At 41.0% G+C, this 12870-nt stretch overlaps 1 protein-coding gene across 1 annotated transcript in view; it reads right to left on the bottom strand.

The window, feature by feature from the left end:
• ptpro (protein tyrosine phosphatase receptor type O) overlaps window positions 1-12491 on the bottom strand; it is a 67368-nt gene extending 54877 nt beyond the window's left edge. Inside the window, 1 exon segment of the mRNA XM_038708356.1 lies at window positions 12118-12491. Within this exon segment, the coding sequence (XP_038564284.1) occupies window positions 12118-12165 (48 nt within the window). The 5' untranslated portion in view covers window positions 12166-12491.
• Between the last annotated feature and the right edge of the window lie 379 nt (window positions 12492-12870).

The following is a 12870-nucleotide window of genomic DNA, read 5'->3' as shown; positions in this document are numbered from 1 at the left end:
ATGGGTTTCTGGGAACTCATTTTCCAAAGAAGACACTGGCGGAGCTGCTACCAAACCTCCAGCAAAACACCTATAATTTAGTATCAGAGCAATTAAAACCTAAACCCCTAAAGCGTCATACTTTCCAATCTGCCTTGTATTTCTTCCACATTTGAAAACAATAACATGAAACAACAGAAACTAACGATTATTTTCAGTATTTTTTCAATTAATTGCTAAAAAAAAAAAAAAGCAAAAGCAAAATGTTTCCAAATAGTGAAAATTTCTATAACAATTTCATCTTACACATTTGCAATTTACAAGTTAAAACCTAATTTTAAATCGTTCGGGTATTTAAACACTAACTTTTATTTAGTTGTAATTAGCTTTGCAGCCATTTTGCCACAGGAAGATCAACACTTCTGTAGTTTTTTCCCCCATCAGAAGTCTTTCCTGCTCAGATGCTAATAGAGTGTAAGCCACTCCCCTTCCGTCAGACCACCATGGGACCTAATTTCGTAAAAAATATGAACTGCATGTTAGTCAACGGCAAGAGTCAATTAATGTTTTGATCCTGTTTGAAATGTGTCCTGAATTACACATGTAATCTTTGTCAGTTTAAAAGATAAATTAGGTAAAGGAAGTTGCAGTTTGTCATAAAACTGCTAAAGTATAAGACAAAATATGCAAATGTGACGTCATATCTGTTTCTCTCAATGACTGAAGCTAATGTTATAACGTCGCTGAAGCTAACGTCACTATAGCGCATGTTACTGAAGCTAATGTCACCTAAGCGAACGTTTCTGAAGGTAAAGTTACAAAGTTAACATCAAAGAGCTTCCATGTGTATATGGTGTGATGAAAGGACCAGGAGTCGTAGGATTAAACACATCAGGTGAGATACATCTGTGGGTTGAACATAGCTAAGCTATGCAGCTAGTAGTAACCAAGCAACAAACATTAGCTTAGCATTACAGCGCAAACATGTTGGTAATCTATATTGCGCTAGCCGAGAGATGTAGTTCATTGAGCTGTTTCACACAAAACTAAATGTTACTTGTTTTACAACAAACTGTGACTTTGACTTAAATTATCTTTTAAAGAAACATCCTGTATGTAATTCAGGACACAATTTAAACAGGATCAATACAGTAGTTGTCTTCAACTCTGTGGACTGCTGAACATATTTTATCCCAAATAAGGACCCCTGGGGCGGAAGGGAGGGACTTATTAAATTAACTACAGCTATCAAGCTAATGTTAGCTTAGCTAACATGCCTAGTACTACCTTAGTTTTTTATTTTGTTAAGCTGTCAACTTTAAAACACTGTAATAAAGACAACTGTGATCCAATGAATCAAGCAGCAATTATGTCAGTAATTAAGTCGACAATAAAAATAATCATTAGTTGCATTAATCAAACGTGTAAATTACATTTATGGGAAACAAATAAATCATTACAGTTGTTAGTTTTTGTTCTAAAAGAGTAAAACTAAACAAAGGCTGTTATAACATCTGTAATGTAAAGGCTTTAAGCCTCTTAATGCCACTGTTCGGTGTAATTCAGCAGCCTTGTAGTACTTTACATACAACATCTGCTTGAATAAAGGCTTTTCACTGCATGGAGTGAGATTTAAAAAAAATGTATAGACAAGCTGATTAAACAATCAGACTGCCGTGTAACACAGCTGATATTTGATGAGGAAAACAACCGGCAGTTTAAAGTGCTGTTTGGATTATTACTGTAATCCCCATATGTGAAAGTGCACTAATAATCTGAGGATACAATCAATGCGGTCTGGCGAGTTAACAGACGGAGGAAAAGGTCCCACCGAGGATGCGATTAGAACAGAGCTCGCATGACAGCCAGAGTTTAATCAGAGTGAATTAGACACGCACAGGAAAACACTGAGTTTATTCTTTCTGCTTCAAACTGCTGCTTGGAAACCAAAACACACACGAAAACACACACACAGACAGACAGAAGATGTTCAACCGCCAAATTCAGTTAGAGATGAGTAGAATAACAAAGACGTTACACAACAACTACAGCAGCTTCACCACAAAGTGCTCGACAAACAGTCACTGTCAGCTGGGTCAACAAGTGCTTAGCCTAGCTTAGCACAAAGACTGGAAGCAAGGGGAAACTGTTAGCCAGCGTAGCCACACACAAAAAAATCTGCTAACACAGCAGCCGTTTATTTTATAGTGTAAACATCAGCAAATACTATTCATCATTACTAATTAGGCCTGCAAGTAATGATTATTTTCATTATTGATTAATCTGTCGATTATTTTCTCGATTAATCGTTCAGAAATTGTCGATAAATGTTGATCAGTGTTTCCCAAAGCGACGTCCTCAAACGTCTTGTTCAGTCCACAACCCAAAGATATTCAGTTTACTGTCAGAGGAGCAAAGAAACTAGAAAATATTTACATTTAAGAAGCTGGAATCAGACATACAATTTGGACGTTCATTTAAAAAAAAAAGAAAAAAGTTAATTGATTAACAAAACCGCGGCTAATTTAATAATTTAATAGCTGACAACTCATCGATTAATCGACTAATGGATGCATCTCCATTATGTGTCTGATCAGCTGATTTAACGGTCATTATTATCTGTATATAAAAGTGGTATTTTGATAATTAGATGATAATAAAGCTCCAAGATAGAAATTGTGAAGCTCTGATGCTCTAGAAAAGTGGCAGAAGTCTGATCTACCGGTTGTTTTTAAATCGCCCACGTCTTGTCGACGGTGCAGTTTTTACCTTTTCTGACAAAACACTCTCCTCCACAGCACAAAAGCAGTTTTAATTAATAAAAGGAGGTAACAGGGAGGTAATTAACGAAAAAGTGCTGCAGTGACGGGTTCACGCTCCATCCCTCCACCCTCCGCCGGCATTTAATCAAAGTGAACTAACAGGAATGAGCAGCGTCCTGTGTTCGGCGTTGACAGCAGATCCCTCCTTCCAAACAGAAAACAAAAGTCTTCACCGGAGAGCCCCCCCCCACCTGCTGACCAACTCACTGACATCAACAACAATGGCTGCTTATCCAACCCCCCCCCACACAGGACACATTAAAACTGCCTTTAAAACATCCTGCACAGGAAGCCATGAGCTAATCAATAACTTCTCCTTCTAACCGATCGACATCTACAACAACATTACTGCTGCTTCTCTGATCAATCAGGTTCCAGATCAGACTGACAATCGTTACAAATGACTCAGCGGGTGGCGTTCACGTTTACTACTCGTGACAGAAGTGTAGTACATGAATGTCGTGAAGACTCGTAGCCCAGAAGGTGTCACAACGTTTAGTTTTCGATGAATCACTCACTACCCTTGAATTAGTAATAAGCGCCCGAAAGTCACTTAATTGATCAAAATTCTTTACTAAATTCCCTCCCAAAAAAACAGGGGAGTAAAATTTTTAGGAATAACTTAAACAGTGTCTGTCGTTCTGGACTCGGCAGCCATCTTGGTAGGGGTGGCGACGGCGCAGTGGATAAGTTAAGCCTTTGGTGTGAGAGCGATGTTGGGCAATAAAACAATAGCGATAATTATCGCAATATAATTTTCCTCAAGAACAATATAATGTTCAATATATCGTCAATAAATATTTGAATTTCAATCATGAACAAATTAGCACTAAAATTTTCTATTAAGATATTTATTTTGTTGTGGAAAAGGGACCGAAAAAAGATTTACTAATCATATTTGTTGAAAAAGATTTTATCTTACTATCAAGATATAAATAATGATTTTACATATATCGTGATACTTATTGATATCAAATAATATGAAATGTTTTTATTGTAATAAACATTTTTGGCCATATCGCCCCGCCCTACGTGAGAGACCAAATCCCTCTGACGTTCATAGAAATTGTAAGTCGCTTTGGATAAAAGCCTCTGCTACATGAGTCAATGTAAATGTACTGTAACGCTTCCGGGCAGTTATTTCGGACTAACGAGACCAGGCCGCTCTCTAGATGAATGTGCAGAGAGCCACAGCTGCACTTTCACTGGTCACCAGGACATAAAACCTGCATGTTTAGAATCAGCAGGAAAATCTGATAAAAAACGCTGAAAAACTTTGATGACTTTGCCCCAAAATAAGGTTTAAAAAGTGTTTTTCCCCGCTGGTTATATTTCCACTACACATGCACGGTAGACCCTTACGTCAGTGGGACCACACGATTGGCTTCATATGTTTCCCAGTTCAGCTGTTAAAAGCAGACGATTGGCTTTCTAGCGAGAGCAGCGGGGCGCCGTCTTTGGCGTTTCGGGCTTTCCGCACAGAGTTGCATTGAGGATGTCGCTGAGCGGCGTGTCTCCTCTAGAAAACCTCTCTGTCGATACACAGCCCTAGTCCGAGCACAGTGATCATGTTTTAATATTTTGCTTCTCAAGCAACTTTAAAAAAAATTGGAAGGACAAATTATGAACTCGCCTCCTAACGTACGTAGACAGACACAGATTTTATCCACCAAACGCTCATTTCTGACAGCAAAGTTTGGAAAAATCAAACAAATCTTCAAAGTCTTTCTGTCAACAGACATGTTGTCTTCGGTGTGCATGAAACAGAAACAAGACTTTAATTATCTCCTTGTTTTTGTATGAATATCTCATGCTTAAATAACTTTGAACTAGGGCTGGGCGAAATGGTCAAAAATGTTATCACGATAACAAATTCATCATCCTCTAAAAGGCCTTTAAACTTTTCAAGTTTATCAATAATTAAAAGAAGAAGAAACCAGATGGGGTTTTAAACTTTTCTCTTTCTGGTCAGAACAAACACTCGATGCCAAACAGTGGATCACTTCACAAATCTGAGGCAGAACATTCAAAACAATTACGATAAAATCTGTTTTCAACAAATATGCACAAATTAAATTAAAAATTTATTTTCAGTCCATTTTCCTCAACGAAATAATAGAAAATAAAGTGCTGATTCGTTCGGGACTCAGATGAATTAAATCAAACATTTATTTTGCTGTTAAAGGAAATAATAAATCGCTAAACTATCATTATAGTTTAGTTTAGTAAATGATCATGGTTTTATTGAACCCTTTCTAGATGACCTACTGATTATCTGAACGTTTGAATCGCAGCTCATCTGTCAGCTTGTTTTAGAGCACGTCGGTCTGAAGCTCTGGTCTGAATCTGAATTTGCCAGCCTGAGTGTAAAGCCTGTTATCGCACAGCTTCAGGTTTTTTGGCAGCTTCCGTGTAAACCGTTTTCTTCTGATCTCCGTTTTCAGAAACAGGAGGACGCTTCGAGGGGATGATCTGCTTTCACACGCTGGATTTGGTCGTTTTGCTTTCCTCCCTAGTCCTTCGGTACATAAAGTGTTCAGTCATTGATGCATTTTTCCTTTAATGACCTGTTTGGGCTCATTATCCTGCCTGGCAAACGTCGAAAGAAAGGACTGATGGTCTCCAACGTGGCAGAACACCAGAGCTGGCAGCTGCTGTTCTCTCCGTTAGCAACGTTAGCCGTGAAGCTCTGAATTCAGCTGCGTGTTGAAACTATGTTTTTAATCTGTGTTTATTTTAAAAGGAGCAAATCTTTTCTTACATGAAATAATAAATGAGGCTCGAATGTTTGATCCCCAAATCTAGAATTACCTTCATCAGCAGCTATTTCTAATGCGCAACAGCTCTGATATGAGAAAACAAAAAGATCATGATTGAGGTGGTTAAAGTACGTGAAGCAAAGTTTGTCTCTGATCACACAGCTGCTTCTGTTTTTCAAGGAAGGTTAAAAATCGAGGTCAACCTGATCCAAGAGGCTTCAAGGATCTTCCAGGTCCAGTTGCCCTTGATTTTTAACCTTCCTTGGATCACTATGACCTGGAATCTTCACAAATACCTGCACGTTCTGTAACAGGGATGTCACGATACCAGAAATTTAGTAGTCGACATAGATGCCTGTCCAGCTCCACGATTCTCTTAATCAAAAACAAAAGAATAAATCCCATGTACTTCAACATGCACCCTCTTAGACCTCTAACCCAAACGTCAGAATGACTGAAGTGCTACTGGAGTTGATTAATATAACTTTAAACACACTTAAACTAATATATTTTTCGTTTTCGCTTAATAATGTTTGCTAACAAATGCATGCAGACAACTACAGCTGTAAAACACTGAAGGGCCGCAGCATAGAGTTTTACCTAGTGTGTAAAAATACGCTAAGTTTATGTCTTAGCCCCTTCCTTACAGCGCGGGCTCTCATTGGCTGCTGTTGGCTGTGAAAGGGACATGTGAGCTCCTATTGGGTCAGATTTGGTGTCAGTCGAAAGGTCAGAGTTCAGAGGCTAATTTGAATACAAGCTTTCGTAGTTGTTTACATTCAAATTGAGTTATTACGGTTATAATGACACACGAGCCGCGTCTGCCGGCAGATATGAAGCGGTGTAGCAGACCCTGAGGATTTACTGAGGGAGTAATGTGTTGTGGACTAAATGTTTGAACTGGATTGGATCGTCTGGACCTTTTTTGTTGGAATATAATCGATCGGTGGATTAAGTTACTGTGAGGCTTCATAGGTGAGTCGCGTCACTTCTGATTGCACTGGCTGGTCTGACAGAGGCGCTGATTGGACCCGCTGTGGTGATCGTATCTTGAAATTGTTTGCATTGGTGGAATCACGAGGATTTTAGCCTTCAAACGGTGGATCACATGAGGATGGAGTTAACATAGCAGGTGTGTGCACAGACCGAAAACTGCCGTCAATCTTAAGAGGTTAATAAAAACATCTGAACATCACAAACAACAACAACTAACAGCTGAGAGAGGATGTGCAGGACAGATGACAGGTGGATTGATAAAGATATTCATAAATGTGCAAGCTGTTGAAATAACAACCTGTGCATATTTAATTATTAAATTAATTAAAAAAAGTTAATTTTCTTAACTTTTCTTTATAAACTCACTGGTGTGAAGTGTTTAAATGTGGTCAGTTATTGCTGATTTAAATGGATCGTGTTGCTCTTTTCAGACGCTCCCTAACTCCTCCCACAGGAACAGGAGCGTCGGACAGACGTTCAGTTCTTAGAGCTGCAAACTGCGTCGTCAGCTTTTGGTGATTTTCAGGTGATCAAACTGTGAAACGTCTGCCTGAATCAGCTCTCCAACAGATCCAGAACTGGGAGAAATCCAAGCTGGAAAAGATTTTCCTCACCAAGTCGAACTGACTTCGAAGACAAGAGCAGAAAACGAACCATTTTTCTCCTGAAAGTCTTGAATCCTCACCTGAATCCTGCAGGTCACATTTCTCCTGATGGCTCGTATTTAACCGGAGACAGTGTTTGGATGCATAATGTTAATTATCTCATAATATTTGGGGCTACAGGTTTGGGTGGATGTTGATTTGAGTTTTTGTTTTCCCGTATGGAGATGAGGTTAACCCTCCCGCAGCACGAGAGCATTAATGAGCTCACATGGTGGTTGTAAGATCATTATCACACTAATCACCGTGAAAAGCAGCAGCAGCATCATTTCATTGCTGCTGTACGAGACCTTCAGAGCGTCACGACTGCTGCCTGCCACGTGTCAGCGTCAGAAATGTTGTGTCTTAATGAGCTGCAGCAGCACGCGTTTCACATTTTACCCGCTCATGTTGGGATTTAACCTCCTAACATGCCGTCAGGTCCTGGAGGCAGCGTTCAGTACATGAACCCAACTGCTCTGTTGGAGAGCTGAAAATAATTGTGATCTAATCCAATAGAAAGTTCAAAACATATTATTTAAATAATAAATTCCCAAAGACTGCTGCTGCATCATTAATAACTTTGGTTTGGATCTAAACAACTGCGATATCTAGATTTTAAAAAGGGCTGCTGAACTCTGACCTTTCGATTAGCACCTAATTCAACCCAACAGGAGCTCGAACGTCCCGTCCTCAGCCTACAAAAAGCCAAAAGTGAAATACGATCCATTTTATTCATCAGTAACTTTGTTTTTTTTATCTAAAAATCTCAAACCACTGCCAACACAGAGACCACTCTTAAACATTTCACTCCCGAGTTTGTAAAGAAAGTTAAGAAAGTGGATCAATGCTTAACGGCTTCCTCTCCTCATTCTTCAAAGGACATCTGTGTGACAGGCGGCAGAAATTGACGGTGAAAGTGACCTGAAAAATTAGCAGTAAGTTGTCAGTCTGGCAGTAAATGGACAGAGTTGGTCCATCTCGCCGGGGCTTCGCACTTGGAGCAGGAAAGCTAACAGTAGCGTAGGGCCGGACAATAAAACAACAACAACAAATGTTTGATTTTATTCACTTGAATCATACACGAATGAGGACTTAATTTTTTATCAAGATGTTTATTTTGTTGAGGAAAAAGCTTTTACTTAATTTTCCTCGTGCATATTTGTTAAAGTTTTTATCATGATTGTTTTGAATGTTCTACCTCAGATTTGTGAAGTGATCCACGGTTTGGCCTCAAGTGTTGCCCATAAAGAAAAGTTTAAACCACAATCTGGTTTCTTCAACTTTAACTCAGGAGCAAAAATCAGCCTTTAAAAAGATTTGATACTTATCGTGATAATTATCAATATCGAAAGATAAGCAACTTCTCATCGTGACAGCGTTTCTGGCCGTATCGTCCAGCCACAACGGTACATTATTTGGCGGTTAACGTAACGTTAATTAGCCGCATGTCGTTCCTGCCGACTTGGTTGGGTCATTACAAATACTGGACTGACAAGTAGTCACACAGTGAGAAAAAAAAAATCCAGAACAGAAAAAGATCCATCAAGATGCAACAATAATCTTTTTTTTTTTTTTTTTAAATCGCATCGCAATCCTCTGATTGTCATCGAATCGTGAGGTGCCTAGAGATTCCCCCCTAAACACTTCATTAGCTAACGTAAAAAGTGGAAACTGGGTCATTTTACAATATGATATCTTCAGCTATGAGTGTCAGACATGAAAATACAACAGCAACAAAAAGGCTTTCTTACTCATAAATACATTATATATATATATATATATAGGGTTTTTCTGTTTTTGTTTTTTTTCGCCTAGTTACATGGCATGGCGACCCACAAGAACCGCGGTCACTCCTCTGAGATTACTGTGGTTAGTGACACAGAAGGCTGCAGAATATAATGTTTGATATGAATAGTCAGTGTGGTTGAAAAAAAAAAATATACACACACACACACACACACACACACAGAGGAAATTGCAAAACTCAAACCATCAGATAAAACTGAAAAGACTGCAGAGTCACATACTGAAGTGCGTGACACACAGAAAGAAGATATTAATACTAAGAGCTCATCTAATGTCAAATATAAAAACTCTTTATACCCAGTGTAGCAACTCCAGCTGTCACATGTGTTCATCTCATGGTGCTGAATGACAATCCTCTTAGTTCCTGTTTACTACAAACTGAATACTGTTTGGGGTTGGTGGGACAAAACATGATGTCTGACGAACATTTTTCAATGTTATAGAAAAAGAATGATTAGAAAAAAAGATGGGGATTAATACATTTTCTGTCGATAAACTAATTGTTTCAGTGCATATAAAATAAAAAAGTAAAGATTATCCCTTAATTAAACAACGGACATGTTGTTCACAGCATGTTTGAATTATTAATTAAATAAAAACAAATTAATATTTTGAGACATAAAAAACTAAAACTGTTTTTCTACAAAATAATTTTTTCGTTGAACAACAGAGACCAAACTTTTGTTTTTTAAATTCAAGCAGGAACCTCAGGAAAGTGAAGCCAGTGCTGAAATAACTAAACCTGCGTCCTCTCCAGCAGCCAGCAGGGGGCGACTCCAGCGGCTGCAGAAAGAAGTGTGATTGTATAGAAGTCTGTGAGAAAATGTTTCTACTTCTCAGCTGATTTATTCCCTCAGTAAACACTTTCCTGATGAGTTTCTGGTCTCAGTCGCTAGTTTCAAGTCTTCTTCAACACAGCATGATGTTCATTTAGTAAATTATGGTCCCATTTAGGGGAACAGAGACCAGGAAGCAGGGGAGGCTTTAGGGCGGGGCTACAAGCTGATTGACAAGTCGCTACCTGCTAATATCACAGTTGACATGAATTACAGATGCACCTTGCTAACCAAGCTAGCAAGCTAGTTGCAAAACAATCAAGATAACGCCAAAATGCCAAACTCGAGGCTTCAAAACAGCAGTCCACAAACCAACGCGTGACGTCACGGCGGCCACATCCACTTCCTTTATAGCGTCTGTGTTTAAAACACAAGCAGCCAAACAAGAAACTGTAGAAGGTGGGCTCTCCCCAGCTTCACTGACTCCATTTGAATCTTATTCTTCTTAAATGTCGTGTATTTTATTTCAAAACTTGAAATACGAACTCATAGGGTCAATGAAAATACACTCAAGTGTCCACTTTATTAGGAACACTACCTTCCTCTAAGTCAGTCCAATCGATCGGCCTGGTAACAGATCCTCCTTCATGCAGGAGGATGTAGTTTGTGATGTAGTTTGTGCTGCTGTTGATTTATAATACTGTTCGCTTCATGAAGGTTAGAATTTACAGCAGGACTGTTGTGTTTTTATCACCTTTATTTAACCAGAAAAAGTCCTGGCCCAACCCGTTCTCATCCCAGGGCGTCACATATAGACGCCTGGGCACCAAAACCACTTGGTAACGTTTAGGAAAAGATCACGGTTTGGGTTAAAATAAAGGAATCAGTGTTGACTTTTTGTTTCACACGGGGAACGAACATCAGTCTCCAGGGTGAAAGTCCGGTTTCTGACCCACCATCCACCTCCTTCAGCTGACTTTTCTGTTTTTTACAGCAGTACTTTTAGCGTTGAACAGTGGCGCTAAAGGGCTTCCCCTCAGTGCGTTAAACTATGACGTGAAAGGCTGCCAGATGCTGAAGGACGTGACAAAGCGTAGGGATCTGACGCTCTGGGAATGAGGCAGGCAGCAGCACGATCAACAGGGTTACAGACATAAAAACACAGCATCTTACTATGAAAATAAAGAATAAATTTCAGGATCATAAACTGTCACAAGGCATCGCCATCAGGGATCAAACAGACCAGTCAGTCAAAGCGTCTCCCGCCACATGTGCCTGCATCCAAGTCATATGAAATGACTGTAAACGCACCCAGTGAGAGCAGCTGTGAAGATTCAGGCCATTTTGGGAGCAGCGTGCTTAAACACCCCTTTTTCAGATTCACTCCTGACTTTAGGGATCAAGTCCTGGAAGCGAAGACCACACTTTCCTCAAGGCTGCAGCAGACCAAGAAACAGCCGTATAAATAAAAATATGCAGATGATTAAGTCTGCAGGTGAACTGTTGTGTCCACACGTTAGTTTGCGCTACCTGTACCTAATAAACTGGACACTGAGTGTAACTGGTGGATCAGCTGCAGCTCTGGAGAAAAAAAAACCATCATTTTGTGTGCCAGGTGTTTTATTTCTGGTCATGGCCCCCATGTTGGGAACCACTACTCTGAGCTTTTCTTTCACTTTAGTTTTCATAAACTAACGAGGTTAAATGAAAATTACATGCACACGTCTCCCCTGCAGAAACCAACTGCTACACCTGAACCAGCATCATCCCCCCTGACATATTAAAAAGCAGTAGATCTGGACACAGGAGTCCTCAGGTAGAAAATGCAGCAGGAGGCGACAGCTCATTCTGAAAGAACTAGAAAGATAGAAACGCTCAGGCAGGCTGCACCGCACCTGTGCAGGTAAATGAAAAAGCACCAGCTGTGGATGGAAAATCGCGCTGTTGTTCAGACAGACAGGTTTCTTCTGGTGTGTGTGTGCGCGCGCTCACGCGCCTGCGTGAGTGATCCTCAGTGATGCTGACAGACTTGCAGGGAATCACTGAGGCTGCAGCCGACTGACCCACTTTCCGCAGGGCCAAACGAGCTGCTGGCTGCCTCACAAACCGACCTGCGGTGCCACAACGCGTCCGTCTCCCCGCTCCTCCTCCAGCACACACACACACCTACATCCTCACCACACACCTCCTTTATAACTTCTCCATTCACTTAAACCCATTTTATCTGCTCTGTTTTGACAAAGCCAAGCCGCACAGCTGCTTCACATGCGCCCAGACAGGCGGCGGCAGCGGCGCCTCCAACACTCAATATCTACCGGGAAAAACGGCTCCTTACCTGGGTAAACCAGAGCAGACACACCGTTAGAAGCAGCGGTGAAAGCATGGCGTCTCTCTGTCAAACACTTCCCGTACAGTCTGGGTTTTTCCTCTCAGTCTGCTGCGCATCCAAACAATGGCGATTTTTCTGCTGCATCGGAGCGCGATGCTCCCGCACGGATTCTGTTTGCGGCGTGTTTCCGCTCCGCAGCTCTAACTGCACACCGCCATCATCATCATCATCTTTATCTTCTTCACCGTCGGTATTATCTTCAGCTTCGGTGCGGAACGCCGCTCGAACCGGACCCGCTGTGATTCAGAGGAAACAGGCCGGGCTCCGGCGTCCATGCCGCGGCCTGGAGACGAGCAGGAGGTCGGTGTCGGTCAGCGGTGATGAAGCTGCTGCTGCTGCTGCGCGGCGTCGCCCCGCCCTGCGCTCCGGAGGCTGCACGGAGACACGGGTCCTCCCCCTCATCCTCATCATCATCATCTTCATCTTCTTCAGAAGCATTACACATGCACTTTCTGGGAACCAGCAAGTCTTTAAAGGTCACATTAAATCCCCTTTTTCCCGCCTTCTCAGCAGAGAAACTATTTGTGGATCATGCAGCAGCTTATTTTGACTCATGTTCAGGTTTTGTGTGAGGCAGCGACCTCTTGTGGCAGAAGAAGTCAGGAGATGCGGTATAAAGAGCAACAAAGTCGGTAAGGCGTAAGTGCCTTTCAGACACAATGCAGCATTATTTTGTTGCTGCGTCGACCAACATGCAAC

The sequence above is a fragment of the Micropterus salmoides genome, unplaced genomic scaffold, assembly GCF_014851395.1.
Source record: "Micropterus salmoides isolate LMB-PRFRI ecotype aquatic unplaced genomic scaffold, ASM1485139v1 Ms_hic_scaffold_9, whole genome shotgun sequence".
In the NCBI taxonomy this organism is placed as follows: Eukaryota; Metazoa; Chordata; class Actinopteri; order Centrarchiformes; family Centrarchidae; genus Micropterus; species Micropterus salmoides.
The sequence above is the reverse complement of the archived record's forward strand: the minus strand, read 5'-3'. Positions and strand labels throughout refer to the sequence as shown.